Raw genomic sequence first — 20,305 nt, forward strand, 5'->3', positions numbered from 1 at the left:
CTCACCGCAGTTTTAACAAGAAGCAAATTTGTGGCAGGAGCCCCACAGTATCTAGTCCTGTTCGGGAAAGCAGCCGGCACCCAAAGTCTCCAGCGCGGAGATTTGAATGCCAGCCGAAAGCTGTAGAGAAGCGGAGGGCAGCAAGAAGACGCTAAGAAAGTTATCTGTCCGCCAAGTGAAGTCAGACCACATCCTGAGGCCAGGAAGATGCAACGCCACAAGTGCAGAGGAGAGAAGCCCACAGAGCTGGAGAAGTGCTGGCAAGGTACCAAAGCCCAGTTGTAGGTAAAGGGAGGTACATGAAAACCAGAGGGGACTGAGGGGTTGACACTGAGGCTAAGCTGGCTTCCTCTTGCCCTGTTTTAGCAAGGAAGTTAATGGGCATAATGAGAGGAGGGTCTGGGACTCCAAGATCGGGGATAAAGCATCAGAGGAAATCTTCCTCAGCATAGTGGTATCGAGATAACCACTGACCACCAGAGAAGGGTCTGGGACCCCAAGAGTAGGAAGAAAAGCATCAGAGGCAATCTTCCTCAGTGCAGTTGTAACAGGGAATCCACTGACCACCAGAGAAGGGGTTGTAACCCCAACACTGGGAAAGAACTTTTTAAAAAAATACCAGCAGAAGGGAGTCATTCTCCTGGTATCGGACAAAGAGCTGTGATAAAGACATCAGGGGCAGGGTGTCATTACCCCTCGCCGTATTGTGAATCGAACCAAACACACGAGAAGAGGGGCATTCACCTGGTGCAGGCCCAAGACTTATGTTAAAGATGTCGGTGGAAGGGGAGGAGGGGGGGGGAGTCATTCCACGTGGTTCTATTGGGAACTGCAGAAGTGTACCTCAGGAGAAGGGAGTTGTTCTCCTGAACATAGGATAAAGACTGGGTGAAGTCTGTGAGCCAGGGGAAGGGAGTCAGTCCATCAGGTATTTTATGTTGAGAGAAAGCAACTATTGGACACTGTTTAAGATGAAGGAAAAGGGAGCCATTCTCCCGAAGAAGAAACATTCTGTTAGTTTACGGACATACTGACAATTCTTTTAGTTTTAGTTCGAGGTGGGGAAATCCCTCTTAGAGATATTGATAGCGAGGTCTTTTACTTAAGAAATACACGTTTATAACCAAAACCATGCTACCTTTGTGTCAGTTTCCTTCTTTGCAACTTTTTCACCCCCCAAAAAATAATTGCCTCTGAAGTTTGCGATTTCACACAGATGTCAATACATGTATAAATTAAGGCCTCCTGCATTCCCATTGTCACACATGCCATCATAGAACCTGTCCTGGATGTTAATAAAGGGCATCAATATGTACACAACATTGCTTACATCCTTTCCAGCGACTGCATCTCATTGACATCCGTTGCTTGCTTTCTCAGCAGCAGCTTGTTGGCTACCCCTTTTCAGAGACTGTTCCCTCAATTGAGAATATTGTATATGCATTGATATTTATGCTCCCAAAAGTATGTATGCTAATAAAAGCATTTTGAATGGATTCTCCTCCAACGCTTTCTATATCTTTGACATGTAATTATCCACAACTGTGCACTTCGGAAACTTTTTGGCAGAGGGCGTCCTGTGTCAATGGCCTCGTCCATGTCCCTCGAAGGCCTCCGTCGAGGACGACGTCACAGGATGTTATGAATAGGACGCACGGCGCCCGCAGCCTCTGTTCCGTTTTTTCCGCAAACGTGTTAACTTCGTGAGACTCGGCGCGCCTCATGTGTTTTCTTCATAGAAGATGTCTTTCTCTTCAACCCCTCTGACTCCGCGGTCTGGCTTTAAGACCTGCCGGGACTGCAAGTCAAAGATGTCGCTCACCGACCCCCCACCGCATTTGTTTGTGATGCCTGGGCGAGTTGCACAACACCGACTGCTCGAAATGCCAGTCCCTGACTGCCAAGGCCTTGTTGGAGTGGAAGGGGAAGCTCCAGGTAGGTAGGGGCTCTATGCCTGTTAAGTCCCGGACTTCCAAGTCCAAGGGGGTTTCCACTGACAAATCGAAGGGTGACTCTCCACGTTGGAAGGATTCCTGGGGATCACGGTCCCAGAGGGGTTCCCGCCACTCGTCTTCCTTGTCCCGGCACTCAAGGAAGCGCCGTCACCGGTCGCCTTCCCCGTCCTCCTCGGAGGATGGTGCCTCAAGGAAGGTTTCGTGCCCTACAAAGTCCTCGACTTCGGAGGAATGGGCGGCGTTTAAGAAATCCATGATGGCGATATTTTTCAATCGCAGGACCCGGGTCCGGTCGCGCCTTCTGACGAAGCCGGCCTGGATTGGTCTCGTTCCGCCTTCGGGCTCGGGTTTGCGACGCAACACTCACCGGGAGCCGTTGAGGTCCCGTACGGACAAGGAATAGAAGGGTCGCAAGAGACGTGTCTCTAGGTCTCGGTCCTCGTGTTAGGGAGAATGCTCATTTTATGGCTAATTTCCCTTACCTATAGAGTCCCCCAGCAGCTTTGCTGGATTTGAAGGGTTTGTTTTTTTCTCCTGCTAAGAGTGTGACTCTTTTTCCCACTCTTAGGCATTTTTGCTATGTGTGTTCTAGGCTATGTGTGTTCTAGGCTATTTTTTTGTTTAATGTCTGGTTTTTCTCACCCTATTTGGAACCATCTTTATACACGTGTTATACAGCACCCTCAGTGAAGTAACACAGGGGTGTCACAGTGGCCCCCAAACACAGACTCCATACCCTGGGACTGACTACTGTCTCCCAGGGCATGTAAAGTCCCCATTGACTTTACTAGTCAATCTCTGTGAGCAAATCCAGTACAACCCATCTTACTATGGAGGTACTGGAAAGGGTTAATAGTTTTTCCCTGGTGTTCATTTTCGAGAGGGTACCGTACTGTCCCTCTCTCAAAAAGTTTCTGGCTGGTGGCAGTGGTTACTACCGTAAATATTCGACTGCAAATATTTTCCTATGGGATTTTCCCGTTGTTCGAGGCTACTACATTTTCTGACAGCTTCTAACATACTGCCGGTTTATTTTAATATTAACTTCACTCCGGTAGGTTTTATTTGCCAGAACTTTAATATAACTTCTTTCTCGTGTCTTTCTCTAAGCTCCTAACCCAGGTCGGGGATCCTTTGTTCGTCCTTTTGGCAGGCTTCTGCCAAGAAGTCCTCCTTTCTGCGCCATTGAGTCTGGGGTGGGTCCATTGTGTGGGAGGGGGAGTAGGACCCCTGGACAGGGTTGCCTCAGCAACCCATGTCGCACTCTGCCCTGATAGGCTGGAGGGTCTCCCGCCAAGATGACCACTCCACTGTGTGAGTGACAGCTAGGCTGTATGAATGGGGTTCTTTTTGCATAAAAGCAGGGTCCTGAGGACTGGAAGAGCAAGATGTTGCCACTGGAAGTAAGAAGCCGAAGAGGAGAGAAGCCAAAGACACCTGCAACGACTGAACCACCGGTGAAGCCCTGCTGCAGCGTCTCACCAATTTTCTCCACACGATGAGAGAAGATCTTCATCTGCAAGACCCTTCTTGCCTTGAGCTAGTGGGGCCAACCAGTTTGCCAATCGCCTTCCTGGACCTGCCCTGGTCGAATCACCAGTACCCTGTACTCGGAGACTGGATAGCCAGGCACCCGTCCACCCGGACCCCGATTTAAAGGAGCGTGCCTTTTATTCTTCGGGCAGCACTGCGGCTGGTTTCATCCCTGGGTAGTGCAGTAACTTGAACCTTCCTCCATGACTAGAGCCTCTCTTCCTCTGCTTGATATCCCGAACTGCAGGAACTACCAGGAACAACCGCCACAGCAGGAGCCACTTCTTCATATAAAGGTACATTGTTCCGCCAGGCCGCCCTTTCGCGTGGTAGTGCTAAAGGTGTTTTAAATCCTTTACCTACCTGATGGGTTGGCTGCCCCTATCTTCTAAACATTGTCTTTCACCTTCTGCATCCACCTTTTCGAAATCGTTAACCAAAGACTTGACAGCAGCTACAAGAACATTTTGCTCTTGGGGCCTTTGCCCTGTTCCACTGACTCTGGCTCAGGCCTATTGACTCTGGTTAAATTTGTTAGAACTGCCTTCTCTAGATTGCTTCTCAACTAGAATTGTGTTGGTGCACCTACATCTTATAATCACCTTTTCCTTCCCACTTTTTAAACTTGTGAAGTGCCATTTTGCTTGGTTTTCATTTAAGTGTTCTCTATGCTAAAGTACTGCCTTGCTTAAACTTGTTCACAAACTTAGGGGAAGTGTTGCTAGGGTGTATAAGAAGATATTGCCGTGTAACTTGTGCTTTCCCTCCCTTGTGAGAAATTGCTAGGGTGCCATTTGTGTTTGGTTTTCACTGTGCCGTTTTGCTCAGTTTTCACTCTTGCTCAAACTTGTCTACAATTTAACTAGGGAGCTGTGTATACTTTTCTTGACTGATTTTAACTTGCTTTACTAACTGTGATTAATGTGTTGAACTAGAAGTGTGTAAAATAAATATATAGATTCTTTTTAATACAAAGCTTTGGTCAGTGTTTCCTTGTGCCATAGCACTGTAGACCTATCGTGTAAACCCGGAATACTGCTCATATCCCTCTTGAGATATGTCTGACTGCTTAGCCACAGCTACCAACTAAATCTTTGTGGTGCGAACTGATACCAAAGGGGATTTATTGCTCATACCTGTAGTCTTAATCTTCTGTAGGGCTCCGTAAGGGAACTGCACAGGATTCTGCCTAACACCTCGTCCCCAGCAACCTATTGAGGGCTCTGGGCCGGTGTCGACTCGTTCGGTGCCGTGTCTGTCCGATTCAGACATCGACACCTTGCCATCGTATCAGCCCACAGTGCCATCAGCACCTGTGTCGACGCCGAGGCCTTCGGCGATCACGATGTCGAAGCCTTCGGGACTTTTTCTCGACATTTGCCGTTGGAGTACCCAGACATTGTGTATCCCCCAAGGAAGGCTACATCTAAGTCGGTGAGGCCAGTTTAGGCCTCCAGGCCATCTTCTTCTGTCCCCAGGCCTGGGTTTCAACCAGTCTCTATTTTTGAAGAGGAGGAAAGGTCTGAGGTTGAGGAACCTGGTGACCTGAATGATGATCCAATTTTTTTCTGGTGACAGTCCGTTGGAGGAGTTGAGCCAGATCCTCCATGATGCAAGTGGACTGGACACTTCCCCGGAAGTGGACTTTTGTTAGACCTGAGCCTGGGGCTCATTCAGAGTCTTCGTATAGTCTTGGAGTATCTGGGCTGGTCTAGTCATCCTGAAGACTTTGTGCAGGATGATCTGACGGACATCTTGGATCAAGGTCCGTCCTCGGACCTTGTTTTGCCATTTCATCTTACCTTGCAGAAAAGGGTGGCAGCTGCTTGGCAGTCCCTGGAATCTCTTCCGGCTGTTAATAAGTCTTTAACCAAGAAATACCGTCCTTCCATTAGCGACCCCAGCTATCTATCTACTCGCCCCACTCCCGAGAGTTTAGTGGTTCAGGCGGCTGCTACCATCTCGAGGGAGGCGGCGTACCCTACCATCCCTCCGGATAGGGACGACAAGTGCTTTGACGGTTTGTCCCGGAAGGTATTTTATGCTGGGAGCATGGTCCTGAAATCGGGCAACTCCACATGTGCCTTGGCAAGGTTTTCACACACACTGTGGAATTGTTTCTTTGGCAGCTGAGCATATTCCAGAGGGGGACGAAAGGGATGGGTTCCTTGCTCTTGTGCAGGACGGCAAGGATGCCATGTGTGAATCCCTTCAGTCGGGTTTGTTTACGGCCGACAGTGTTAGCCGATCCATGGCTGTGAGCACCGTTATCCGCAGATTTGCGTGGTTGCGGAAGTCCAGGTTTACTCTGGATGTGCAGGCCCGTCTTCTTAACATGCCCTTTGATGGCGTACATTTCTTTGGCAGCAAGGCTGACGAGAGCCTTGAGGTTGCAGACCTCAAAAGCTGCGGCAAAGTCTTTGAGTACCCCGGTGCGTCAACCTTTGCCTTTTTGTCCTAGGGGACAACCGTGGAGGGGAGGATCCTTTTGTTACTTCTCTTCCTTTGGTACAACGAGAGGGGCTGCCAGTCAAAGGGACCAACGGAAAAGTACCCGTGGTGGGCGGGGAACTCATGGTGCCAGAGCCGCTCAGGCAGCTTCCTCTTTGCCTTCAGGCGCTGCCGCAGCTGCTTCCAACCAGTCGTGAGGCCATGTCCCATGGTTCGCCAGTTGGGGGCAGTCTGTCTCAGCATCTCGAAGAATGGCGTGCCATTACTTGAGATGCGTGGGTTCTGGATACCATAGCCCACAGCTACTGCCTTCCCTTCCTTCAGCGGCCTCACGACAATCCACCAGGGAAACTCTTTGAAGCTTCTGGATCCGCTCCTTGCGCAGGAAATTTTGAGCCTGCTGGAAAAAAGCGCTCTAGAACTGGTGCCTATAGCGGAGAGGAACAAGGGATGGTATTCCCCTTATTTTTTGATCCCAAAGAAAGACGGGGGATTGAGACCCATCATGAACTTGCGTTGGTTGAACAAACTTCTCAAGAAGGACAAGTTCAAGATGGTCACTCTTTCTCAAGTCCTCCAGGCCCTTCACTTCAGGATTGGTTGGTGTCTGTGGACCTCAAGGATGCTTACAATCATGTGCCGATCCATCCCGCGCATAGGAAGTACCTGAGGTTTGCGGCTTGCGACTCACACTTTCAGTTTCGGGTCCTGCCGTTCGGATTGACCATCCGCCATGAGGGTCTTCACCAAGCTAATGGTGGTGGTGGCAGCGTACCTCAGGCGAAGGGGGATTCACGTCTACCCCTACCTGGATGACTGGCTGATCCGAGCGCGCTATCCCGAGCTGGCGTTGGATCATCTCGGTGTCACCTGCCACACCCTCCATCGGCTAAACTTCTCCCTGAATTTCCAGAAGTCGCATCTGACACCTTCCCAACGGCTCCAGTACATCGGGGCTGTTTTCGACACGTCCTTGGAAGTGTTTGCCTCCCAAGGTAAGGGCTCATCACGTTGTGCAGATGGTGGACAAGTTTCAACATGCCCAGAGTCTCCGAGCATTCGAATTCTTAAGGTTGCTCAGCCTCCTGGCATCCTGCATTTTTCTGGTGCCAGAGGGCCCAGCTGCGAACGAGATCCCTGCAGTGGGCTCTCAAGATGCAGTGGTCACAGTTCTCCGGCAAGATGTTGGATCACGTTCAGATTCCACTCTGTCTCCCAGGATCATCTCTGGTGGGCCAACAAAGGGAACCTGATGAGGGGGTGGAACCGTTTTGGCAACCGTGATCGGAGGGGACGGTAGTGACGGATGCTTCCCTCACAGGATGGGGCCCTCATGCCAACGACTGACCACCAGTGTTAGTTGGTCTCGGTTGCAGTCAAGACTCCACATCAATTTGGTCGCACTGCAGGCCATCAGGCTAGCCCTGGAGGTGTTTCTGCCCTCTGTACAGGGAAAGAGTGTCCTGATCATGATGGACAACACAGTGCCCATGCATTACCTCAACAAAAGGGGTGGGGGTAGGGTCACTTTGGTAATGCAGCTCTGGTTCTGGGCCATCAAACAGGAAATTTTGATCTCTGCAGTTCATCTGGCCGGAGACGACGATGCGGCGGCAGACCGCTGTCTCCCACGAGTGGGAGTTGGTTCAGGAAGTCCTTCAGGAGATCTTCGCATTTTGGGGAACCCCGCAAGTGGATCTCTACGCCACCAGTGTGAACCGGAAGTGCGAGAGGTTCTGCTCAAGGGAATTTCCTCCAAGAGGAGCGTTAGGAGACGCGTTTGTTTGTGGTGGATTGGATGGCTGTACGCGTTTCCTCCAGTCCCCATCATTCCTCAAGTGTTGCAGAGGTTCGGTTCCCACATGATCCTTATTGCTCCGGATTGGGCCAGGAGAGCGTGGTACCCAGACCTTCTAGAAATGTCCATCTGTCCTCCACGCTGTCTTTGCTGCCAAGAGAATTCCTCTCTCTCCTCTCTCTCTCTCCTCTCTCTCTCTCTCGTCTCTCTCTCTCTCCTCTCTCTCCTCTCTCCTTTCTCTCCTCTCTCCTCTCTCCTCTCCTCTCTTCTCTCTCCTCTCTCTCTCTCTCTCTCTCTGTACCATTAAAGGTTACCTGGCGGCGCTGTCTGTCTGTAAGCGCTCGTCTGAAGAATGTTCTTATTTTAATATTCCTTTGATTTCTCAATTTCTTAAAGGGCTGACTAATGTATTCCCGCCGTCCCCTTTCCAGTTGCCGGTTTGGGATTTCAATTTGGTTTTGAATTTTCTCATGGGTGCTCCGTTTGAACCTTTGCACTCTTGTCCTTTGAGAATACTGTTCTTCAAGACTGTGTTCTTGGTTGCGATTACTTCTACTCGCGGAGTGAGTGAATTGCAGGAACTTTCATATAAGCCACCCTTTACTATGTTTCACAAGGACAGGGTTGTACTGCGAGTACGTCCCTCCTTTCTACCTAAGGTAGTTTCTGAATACCATTTGAGTCAAAATGTGGTTCTTCCATCTTTCTACCCTCCTCATCCTGGTAAGGAAGAGGAGCGACTCCATCGTTTGGATCCTAGGAGAGCTTTAAACATTTACATTTCTAGGATGTCCAGGGTCAGAGTGGACGATCAACTCTTTGTAGGATATGCTGGACACCGACATACCTTGTCCAGGTGGATTATCCTCACCATTACAGAATGTTATCGATTGGCGGGTAGGGACCCTCCTGATGGGTTCAGAGCTCATTCCACTAGGGGTGTGGCTACTTCCGCCACCCTCCAGAGGGGTGTTCCTATTAGGTATATTTGTGATGCTGCTGCATGGGCTTCCATCCACATCTTTGTAAAGCATTATTCCCTGGATACTATACATGGTCAGGATATGGCCTTTGGGAAGGCAGTTCTTTATTCTGCAATCTAATTGTGTACTCTAAATTCTTTTCCCTCCTCCATTTACTGGTACTGCTTTGGCAGTCTGTCAAAGATGTGGAATGCGTTGGAGGACACAATCCATTCGAAGAACAAGTTACTTACCAACTGGTAACGTTCTTTCGACTGGATGTTCCTTCAACGCATTACACATCGCCCTCCCAGCCAGCCCCTCAAGAGAATTTCCTATGCGATTGCAGCTTCCGTTTTCCGCAAGAATAAGTGCAGTCCTGCAGGCATCAGACTGGTGCCACACGTTCTGGGGGAAAAAACTTAAACTGAGACTATGGGCGCTGTGCGTCCTATTTATAACATCCTGTGACGTCGTCCTCGACAGAGGCCTTCGAGGGACATGGACCCGAGGCCATCGACGCAGGACGCCCTCTGCCGAAAAGTTTCCGAAGTGCACAGCTGTGGCTATTACATGTCAAAGATGTGGAATGCGTTGGAGGAACATCCAGTCGAAAGAAGGTTAACAGTTGGTAAGTAACTTGTTCTTTTTTCATATACACTGGACAAACACTGATGCTCTCCATTATTGATCCCAAAAAATGTATAAGCCCTGATTTGAACAGATTTCTACATTTTGTGAAAACACTGGAAAAACACCACTCAATATGACAAAAAACTGAAAACCTAATTGTAATACAAAAAAAGGTTTATAGTCATAATGTCGACAAAAAAATGTCGACAGACAAAAATGTCGAAAAAATAATGTCGAAAATAATAATGTCGACATTCTATACTTTTAATGTAAAAAGTCATAATGTCGAAAAAAAAATGTCGACATTTTTTTTTTTGACATTATGACTATAAACCCTTAAAACTATCAACACCTCACCCAACACCCCCCTGCCACCCCCCCCCACACCCCCCAACCACCCTTTCACCCCTCATACTCAACACATACCAATTATTTATTTATTTATTTATTTATTTATTCAATAATTAAATAAATAAAAATTGTATTTACTATGGGGGGGTCCCCCCCCAACCCCCCCTCACCCAACACCCCCCTGCCGCCCCCCACACCCCCCCCAACCACCCTTTCACCCCTCATACTCAACACATACCAATTATTTATTTATTTATTTATTTATTCAATAATTAAATAAATAAAAATTGTATTTACTATGGGGGGGTCCCCCCCCAACCCCCCCTCACCCAACACCCCCCTGCCACCCCCCACACCCCCCAACCACCCCTCATACTCAACACATCATATATATATTTATTTATTTATTTATGCATACACTAAATTAATGTTGAAAAAATATCGAATAATGTCGACATTTTTGTTTGTCGACATTATTGTTTTTCGACATTAATTTGTCGACATTTTGACTGTCGACATTATTGATGTCGACATTATGACTGCACACCACAAAAAAACACTCTTAAAATTTAGGGTTGAATCTTCGCAATTCAGTAAAGCCATACTTTTGGTCATTTTTGGACTTTCTCAAACTCTGGACACTCCCCAAAATCTGTGTTGCTTGTCTTTATGGTGAAGTATTTCTCTAACCCAATGCAAGGCCTTCTCCAATACTGATGTCTTTGATACTGCTTTATGACAAATGCTTGTGCCTATGTTAATCTCATGTAAAGCCTGATTCAGCGATATGGCACACTCCCGAAAAGTGACTGTTCAGAGATGCCAACATGAACATGCTTGTTTGGAGACTGCCACAAATGTTCCAGTGTTCAAGATGAAAGCAACTCTTTACAACCCCCTACCAATTTACATTCTAATGCCTCATAGCAATATGCATAATACAGTTCTTTCATGCTTGCATCTGGCTGACCGTAGTTTGCAAATCCCAAAATGTCTAGCATTGCTGGCCAACTCCTTATGTGGTCTAATCAGACAGCTCCCATCAGTTTTCTCCTCCTCTCTATCCCACCCAATTCGAAAGCACTTCGTGAAGGTGGAAAGGCATGGGGCTCTACTGAGTTCTTTTAGGTAAATTAAATTCCATAAACAATCCAGCACTGGAGAATCACAGTTACTGTTAAGTAAAATGAATTGCAGATCTTGCAAGCCTTGGGCTCTCCACGACAGTAAATTGCAGAATTTTGTATGTTTAAAATTCTGTACCACAACTGATGTGCCAAAGTTATCCCATAGAGCATTATGTCCAACCTTGTCAGTATTTGTACCCTGCATCAACAAAGCTAGACCCGTTTCCTGAAAGTTTAAAAGTCAGCGTTTATTGCTTGCTTATACCTTAGTTTTTTTCCATGTAAGTTTGAGTCCATGTATTTGCATGCTTTTTTTAACAGTTAACCCTGTACAGTCTGTAAACACATTCCTCCAATGCTTTCTGCTCATTGTTTGTGCCTGGTCTTATTAGGTTACAAGTGTGGCCTGGTTATGCAGCCAGTATCCGAAGAACAGATGGAGGTCTCTTTCTTTTGGCAGATGTGGCTCACAAAATAATACGTAATGATTCAGTGTTGGACATAATGTAAGTATTGCAGACCTACTTCAAACAGTGATGCACCTTTTTGCACAAGTACAATCACATAAACTTTCCTACATGTAGATTTGATATTTGCATGCTTAAATTGGACGAGTGGGAGAGGCCAGCAGGGGCGCAGGCAAGATGGCTGCCTGAGCCGTGAGTTCTGCTGAGTTCCGCATCCAGTCCCGGGAAACCTGAGTAGTAGCTGCGGAGAAAGGGCTCCCATCTCGCATATGGTTACGAAAAAGCGCAGTCGGAACACGTCCCCCACCGAGAGGTCCAGACCATGACTCTGGAGGTGCCCCCTGACCCAAGAAACGTCGCCCCGTGCCTTGGGAGCCCCTCCCCCCAGGGCCCTGGCCCGTGCTCCAGAAATAGACGTGGATGCTGCTTGCCACCCGGACCAGAGAAGAGGAGCATTGTGTGGCAGCATTATCCGGGCAGCAGAGCGAACCCATCTAGGGGGCTTAACAGAGGCCGACCTGACAGAGCTTGGGGAAGCTCTTAGATCACGCCAGGGCAGCCCGGAACTTGTGGGCTCCCCCCTCCTCCCCGGGTGCAAGCAATACGAGCCACGGAGGGAAGTGGAATCTCCCGGCACTGAAGGATCGGAGCTACGAGGGCAGCAAAGCACAGGCAGAGGCGACACCCGCCAATTCCCCCTTAACCCCTCCCCCCTGGTGCTGAGGGGAGCCTCTGGGATCCGGCTACTCGCCACCCAAATCAGAGTGGGGGAGCACTGAGCAGCGGCTTCATCCGGGCCGCAAGACGGCACCATCCATGAAACACAACTAGGGCTGACCTGGCAGAGCTTGAGGAGGCCCTCGGAATACACTAGGGCAGCCTGGATCCGGTGGGCCCCCTCCTCCCCAGGCGCACGCGACGCGAGCTTTGGGAGAAAACGGAATCTCTGGACTCGCAGCCCCGCGGGGGGAGGCATTGAGGGGCCGGAGCCACGAGGGCATCGACACAGCAGCAGAGACACCACGCCGAGGGGAGCATCCAAACCCCAATCGTGGGGTGACACTCCGCCACAGGCACTGCGGACCGGGCCGACGCGGGATCGTGCCCTCGCCGCCCCACACGGGTGGGAGAGCAGGCACCCGAAGGAGCACAAGCAAGGTGAGGAGGTGCTTGGAGGCAGGCTCCCCCTCCTTCCCAGGGCACGAGTGTACGCCTGCTCCACTAGGGATTTACTGTCTCTTGGGGGGGGGGGAGGAGGGGTCACACATCCGGAACACCAGGAAAGGCACTGGGGTCAAACCTGGCCCCTCATTTTCTACCAACGGAGCCCATACTTCCGGCGTGGATCCTCCCGCCCCCCAGCCTGGGCCGTCACGGGAGCGCGCCCCCACCAACAGAAAGCACATAGAGCTTCACTGCAGGTGAAGAGGCTGATGGGGGAGGCCCCCCGGCAGCTCAGCAGTTGATAACTCAAGCCAGCTGGGTTGGACCCAAATAAGGTGAGCCGTTGGAACAGGGGACGGCTCTGCTCTGGGGACCTCTGTGGGGGGCGCCCCTCCCTCCCGGGCCTGGGCTTCCAGACCCCCACCCGGGGGCCTCAACACTCCCACACTCTTCAACATACTCGCCTGCTTCCACAACAGATCTTCCAAGAGCCAGAGGAAAGTTAGCACAGAGGACAACGGGGGCATGATCTGAGGTGCGTGGCCCCCGGGGGGGAGGTGTGGGCCCGTCACACCCACACCTACATAATGGGACCAGTGCTGCACGCATTACAACTTCAAGGCACTTCTGGCTAAAATTCAAGCCCAGCCAACAAGAATCAGTACAGCCTAGCAGGAATCGTCTCATGCCAAGTCTCGTCAACGAGTGCAGCACACCACCCAACCACACTGCAACAGGCACAGGAAGAGGGATTTAATCACAGAGAACAGTTGGAGGTGCGTGGCCCCTGACCAGGGGCGTGTGCCCGCCTCCCCCGTACTCAGACAGCATGATCAACTTTGTGTAAATAAGTACACATAAGAGGGTAACTCCGCTGTTCACGTGGGGCGCTGACCACCCCTAGCAGAATAACTTGGATGCCAGGAACTAAAGCGAGACCCAGACGATCCCAAACGAGAACACCAGCTAAAACCTAAGTAGGCCAACTTGAAAAGTGTTGGAGAGAGGGGCGACATAGAAACAGCGAATCGCCACCTCCCCCCCGAGAACAACCTGACCAATCAGTGGCACCACCACTACACACCATGGCGTCAGACAAGGAGGAACTCCTGAACTGTTCGAAGGGGATGGAAGCCAGGCTCTCAAATACATTTCACAATCAGTTGGAACAGATGAAGGAGGAATTGAAATCTTCTTTTCAGGGGGGTGCACAGAGAAATGGCAGACCTAGGAGGAAGAATAGATATTGTCGAGAGTGGTCTGTCAAATGTAGCAGGAGAAGCTAGCCAGAATAGCGTCCTACTAGACCAACTAGCTAATGCAACAACCAATCTGGAACTACAGGCGGAAGACCTTTAGAACCGTTCAAGGAGGTCTAACATTAGGGTCAAAGGCCTAGCTGAAACGATCCAGGACAAAGACCTTAAAGACACTATGCAACAGTGTTTTAGCAGCATGCTGCCGGATACGCAGCCAGATCAAATTGGGTTCGACCGGATACATAGAGTTGGCCCAAGCCATGTAATTCCACGCACAGATACTTCTTCGCTTTCTTTTTTTGTCTTTTTATCATTCAGGTACTCGGTCCTCAGGCGTCATGCTCCTCCCCGGCGCATGTCAGCTTCCACAGGGTTCAGCAGGTGTCCATCTTGCAACGGGCTTTCCCAACTTCAGACCCCCACGCCCTCTGCCTACGTTGCCTTAGCCCAGACAATGGTTGGCAAGCTTGTACAGCGTGTGGCTCGCTGTCCTCGAAAGCGCTGAAGAACAGACTAGCCAGGTGGAGGGAGCTCTTCCAGAAGACCTCAAGAACTTCGTGAAACATCGAGCCAAGCCCAAGGTAGGGCCGATGTTAGGCAGAATCCTGTGCAATGCCCTTAGGGACCACTACACACAAATTAAGACTACAGGTGGCAATACAAGTTTTACCTTTGGTACAAACCTGTACTACTATGTCAGAGTGGTAGCAGTGGCAGAGCAACCAGGCTTATCTCAAGAGTATATGAGCAGTAGCAGAGATTACACAAAGGGGCCACAATTACTGTGACTCAAGCAAACACTGACTCAAGGTTTCAGGTAAAAAATATAAGTACATTTATTTCGAGGGGATTGTCTCCTCCGATGTATTCCATATCTATGACGTAATCACCACAGATGTGCTGCTTCGGAAAAATCTGCGTCCTGTGTTGTCGATATGCCGCCCTCGAGCACCCCCTCCGATGGCCGATATCACTGGATGTTATAAGTAGGACGCACGACGCCCGTAGCCTCAGTTCCGTTTTTTCCACGAACGTGTTCGCTTCGGAGATCTCGGCGTGCCTCGACTCTTTGGCGTTTCTGTTCTTTCTCGGTTCTTCGAACCTGTTCGTATTGTGAAGTCTTTCTTCGTGAAGATGTCTACCTCGTCTTCCACACCGCGTCCAGGCTTTAAGAAGTGCGGGTACTGTGGGTCCAAGATGTCGGTAACGGACTTGCACAACGCCTGCCTCTGGTGCCTCGAAGAGGCCCATGACACGGATGACTGTGTCGACTGCCAGTTGCTCACGTCCAAAGCCTTGCGGGAGCGCAAGAAGTTATCGGTAGGTAAGGTGCCCAAGCCTCGGAAGTCGAGGTCTGCTGGGCTTTTGACGGACGATTCGAGGGGTGACTCTCAGCGTTGTCGTCGGAGGTCCCGCCGCTCCTCTGCCTCTTCGAGCCACTCACGGAAGCGCAGTCATCGGTCGCCTTCCCCGTCCTCATCCGAGGACACCGCCCGTCCGCGGGTCTCTTACCCCACCAAGCATGCGACACCGGAGGAATGGGCTTCCTTTGGGAAGAAAATGTTGGCGATTCTCGAATCGCAGGGCACTGGTCCGTCCGCGCCTCCGAGTGGGGTCGGTCGAGAGACACCGCTCGCAAGCCTTCGGGCTTCGGTGGTCGGCACGATTCGCGGGAGAGGTCCCGCTCTGACAAGGGGAATCGTTCTCGTCATGCCCATTCCAGATCCCGCTCTTCGACACGCTCGAGACCGTGTGCACCATTGGTGTCTTCGAGGAAGACGTCGACGCCGGTGGCGCCGAGGTCGTCAACTGACTCTTTCGAGGCCCCGCCTCCAAAGAAGTCGTTGACTCCATCGGCGCCCAGGCTGTCGAGGGGCACGCTCGGGGCTCCGGCCTCGAGGACTGTGTCGACGCCATCGATGCTGTCGGCGCCGCGTTCGGTGTCGACGTTGATTCATGCAATGCCCTCGAGGCTGTTTCGACGGGGGTTCCCCGGGACGCGGTAGAACCACCTAGAAAGGCTCTGGCAAAGGTCATGCATGGCTTTGTTCCACATTCTGTGCCTTTTTACCGCCAGCTTGAGTTTATTTCAGAGGTGGATGAGGGCTCTGATGATGGCATGGTTCCGTATACGGTGCCGAACGAGATTCTCTCGGGCCATAGCCAAATTGGGGACCTGGGGCAGTCCCTGCACGATGCCAGTGGGCTGGACTCCTCTCCCGAGGTGGAGCTTTGTAGGCCTGAGCCTGGCACTCATGCCGACTCCTCGTACCGGAGCCTTATGTCCAGGGTCACCGAGTAGTTGGGATGGTCAGCTACCCCAGGGGATTTTCTTCAGGATGACCTTACGGATATCCTCTACCAAGGTCCACCAACTGACCCGATACTGCCGTTCCATATGGCTCTACAGAGGAGGGTGGCAGCGGCTTGGACTGCTCCGGAGAGTCTCCCGGCAGTGGGCAAGTCTTTGCCGCGAAAATGCCACCCAGCCAGTAGCGACCCCTGCTACTTGACCAAGCACCCTACTCCGGAGAGTTTGGTGGGGCAGGCGGCTACGGCCCCGGCAAAGCAGGCGTCGTATCCTACCATCCCTTCTGATAGGGACGACAAGCGTTTTGACGGCTGGGCGAAGAAAGTGTTTTCTTCAGGGGGTATGGCGCTGCAGGCGGCCAAGTCCGTTTGTGCCTTGTCACGTTTCACGCACACTCTGTGGAACTGTTTCCTTAGCGGCTGAACATATTCCCGAAGGGGACGAACGGGATGGTTTCCTTGCCATTGTTCAGGATGGCAAGGATGCCCTGTGTGAGGCCGTTCAGTCGGGTTTGGACATGGCAGATTGCGTCAGCCGGTCCATGGCGGCGAGCACCGTGATACGCAGATACGTTTGCTCCTGATGTGCAGGCCCGGCTCCTCAACATGCCCATGACATGCCCTTTGACGGCGAACATCTTTTTGGCAGCAAGGCTGACGAGAGCCTTGAGAGGTTGCAGACCTCCAAAGCTGCAGCAAAGTCATTGGGCGCTGCAGTTCTCCAACCTCCACCCTTTCGTCCTAGGGGACAGCAATGGAGGCTAGGTTCCTTTCGTTATTACTCATCCTTTGGTAAAGTGAGGGGAGCTGCCAGTCAAAAGGGGCCACCGTAGGAGTGCCAGAGGTGGAAAACAAGGTACTCGAGGTGCCAAGGCCGCTCGGGCTGTTGCCTCTTTGCCCGCAGGCAACGCCGCAGCCGCTTCAGCTCAGTCATGAGGCCATGTCCCATGGTTCGCCGGTTGGGGGAAGGCTGGCGCAGCATCTTGCAGCGTGGCACGCCATTACTTCAGATGTGTGGGTTCTGGAGATAATAACCCACGGCTACTGTCTTCCTTTCCGGCAGAGGCCTCAAGACAATCCACCGGGGAATCTGTCTTTGAAGAGTCCGGATCTGCTCCTTGCGCAGGAAATTCAATCCCTGCTGGAGAAAGGCGCCATAGAACTGGTGCCTGTAGCGGAGAGGAACAAGGGATGGTATTCCCCTTATTTTTTGATTTCCAAGAAAGACTGGGCATTGAGACCCATCTTGGACTTGCGCGGTTTGAACAAACTCCTCAGGAAGGACAAGTTCAAGATGGTTACTCTCTCTCAAGTCCTCCATGCCCTTCAACTTCAGGACTGGTTGGCGTCTCTCGACCTCAAGGACGCTTATTTTCATGTGCCGATATTTCCAAAGCACAAGAAGTACCTGAGGTTCGCGGTTGGCGACTCGCACTTTCAGTTTCGGGTCCTGCCGTTCGGATTGACCTCCACCCCAAGGGTCTTCATCAAGCTCATGGTAGTGGTGGCAGCGCACCTCAGGAAAGGGGGGATTCACGTCTACCCCTACCTGGACGATTGGTTGATCAGGGTGTGCTCTCCCGAGCAAGTCCTGGATCATCTGTCATCACCTGCCACTCCCTCCACAAGCTGGGCTTCTCCCTCAACTTAAAGAAGTCCCATTTGACACCAACTCAGAGGCTCCAGTACATCGGAGCAGTGCTCGACACATCCCTGGGGCAGTGTTTTCCTCCCCAGGTGAGGGCTCATCACTTTCAGCAGATGGTGCACAAGTTTCAGCTTGCCCATAGTCTCCCAGCGTTCAAGTTCTTGAGATTGCTCGCACTCATGGCATCCTGCGTTCTTCTGGTGCCAGAGGCCAAGTTGCGAATGAGATCTTTGCAATGGGCACTCAAGCTCCAGTGTTCTCAGTCCTCCGGCAGGTTGTCGGACCCTGTTCAGGTGCCGTCCTCAGTCGCCCAGGACCTTCTGTAGTTGGCCGTCGAAGACAATCTGATGAAGGGGGCTCCATTTTGGCTACCCTGGCCGGAGGTGACGATCGTGACGGACGCATCCCTCACAGGATGGGGAGCTCATGCCTACGAGTTGACAGTCAGCGGTCGTTGGTCTCCGTCGGAGTCCATACTCCATATCAATCTGTTGGAGCTGAGGGCCGTCAGGCTAGCCCTGAAGGCTTTTCTGCCAACTGTGCGAGGGAAGAATGTCCTGATTCTGACGGACAATACGGTGGCCATGCACTACCTCAACAAAAATGGGGGGCAGGGTCACTTCCTCTGTGCAGTGAGGCGATTCAGCTCTGGTTCTGGGCAATCCAGCAGGAAGTTTCAATATCAGCAGTTCATCTGGCCCGAGACGAAAACGAGACGGCGGATGCTCTGAGCAGGTAGAGCGTAATCTCTCACGATGGGAGTTGGCTCAGGAGATTATCCTGGAGATCTTCGCCCTTTGGGGGACCCCTCAAGTGGATCTCTTCGCCTCCAGTGTCAACCGCAAGTGCGAAAGGTTCTGCTCTTGGGAATTTCCTCCAAAAGGAGCCTTAGGAGACGCATTCATGGTGGAGTGGTCATTCCCACTGCTGTATGCGTTTCCTCCAGTCCCCGTCATCCCGCAAGTACTGCGGAGGTTACGGAGGTTCGGTTCCCGGATGATCCTCATTGCTCCGGCGTGGGCCCGGAGGACGTGGTACCCGGACCTTCCCGAATTGTCCATCTGCCCTCCACATCGTCTTCCCAACTGAGAAGATCTGCTGTCACAGGAGGGGGGGGGTCAGGTCTCCATCCAGAGGTCAGATCCCTCAACCTTCACACTTGGTCTCTGAAAGGTTGAGGTATAAGGATTGGGACCGCCCTGAAGACGTGATGGAGGTGTTGCTCTCAGCCAGACGGCCCGCAACAAAGTCCCTGTACCGTTGCCGTTGGCTTAAGTTCTGCGACTGGTGCAGGGTTAAAAATGTGGATCCTTTTTTTTTTTTTTTGTAAAACCTTTATTTTTGGCTTTTATAACATGATACAACTTCACACCCACATTAGGGTGGACTTTAAACTTATGCCAAACCCCATTCCCCCCCTCATCCCCCCTCCCTCCCATTCCCCCATGAGTGTCCTGATTTGTATATAATGCACCATTCCCGTTCTTTGTCCCTTGTAGGTAGAAGCGTTAGGGGCGAGTCTTCACAGAAGCAAATCCTGTTTCTGCAGCGTCTGCCGGGGAGGACGGGTCCTCCTCTGCTTCATTCATCAAAAATAGTATCAGCGGGCCCCAGATGTCTGGTGGGCGGGCATGAAGGGGCAGTTGTTTAACGAAGTCTGTCTCCACATCTTGGCAATAGAGGATGTCTTTGCGCCAGGCAGCTATTGTTGGGGGTGGGGGGGGGCTTCGGCTCCAGGCCATGGCAACTCTCCTACGGGCTAATGTCAGCAGAAGTCCTGCCAGTTTCCTTATAGGTGCGGAGAGTAGTCTCGTCATTCCAAGTAAGGCTGCTGTTTGAATTGGTTGTATCGCTTCTCCCACAATCGCAGTCGTTGTCTCTAGGACTTGGTTGCAGAAAGGGGATAGTTCGGGGCAGTCCCATGCGAGATGGACAAAGTCAGCTGACTGCGTCCCACATCTTTCGCACGTTGCAGCTTTTTCCGGATGATGTTTATTTGCTTTTGTCTGGCGTGTAATAGGTTTGGTGAAGAAAGTTGAAGTGGATCAGTTTAAAGCGTGAGTTGAGGGCGATTTTTTTGTCTGTTTCAGGATGTAGGTCCAATCCACTTCTGATATGGTTATGTGTAGGGACTTTTCCCATCTGACTTTTGCACGCGTGATGTTGGGGGTAGTGTCGGTAATGATGGCTTTGTAAATCTGCGACACTAGTCTGCCCTCGCCCTGTGCTTGTATTACGTTGTGCAACAATTGCCAGGTTGGTGGCTGACACGGGAAGTTGGGCAAGAGTGCTTGCAGGGTGTACCGAGTCCTGAAGTAGAGGAACACGTCGAGTGCGGCGTCACCGCCTTTTAATTTTGCTTGTTGAGGGGTTATGAAGCTGTCCTCCGTGAAGAGGTCTCCTAGGGTCTTTATGTGCAGCTTGTCGACCCATTGGTGAAAAACTTTCTCTGACGTCAATGGAACCCCTGGTATGAACTTGACGGGCAGAAGGGGAGAGTATCGCGTTTGTACCCCGTACCTCTGGGCTAGCTTCTTCCAAATTTTGTACTTCGAGAGCATCACGTTCATGGTGGTGTTGGGGATAGGGGTCTGGCTAAAGATAACAGCAGTTAACAGGTTAGGTGTTGCCAGGGCTCGTTCCACTT

General features: G+C 51.2%; 1 protein-coding gene across 1 annotated transcript in view; it reads left to right on the forward strand.

The window, feature by feature from the left end:
- Window positions 1–20,305, forward strand: part of PIWIL2 (piwi like RNA-mediated gene silencing 2) — a 2,524,398-nt gene that overhangs the window by 933,306 nt on the left and 1,570,787 nt on the right. The window contains exon 10 of the mRNA XM_069617761.1: window positions 11,203–11,316. Within this exon, the coding sequence (XP_069473862.1) occupies window positions 11,203–11,316 (114 nt within the window). The remainder of the gene's footprint in view (window positions 1–11,202; window positions 11,317–20,305) is intronic.

The sequence above is a fragment of the Ambystoma mexicanum genome, chromosome 10 (genome assembly GCF_040938575.1).
Source record: "Ambystoma mexicanum isolate Mex_15411 chromosome 10, UKY_AmexF1_1, whole genome shotgun sequence".
NCBI lineage: Eukaryota > Metazoa > Chordata > Amphibia > Caudata > Ambystomatidae > Ambystoma > Ambystoma mexicanum.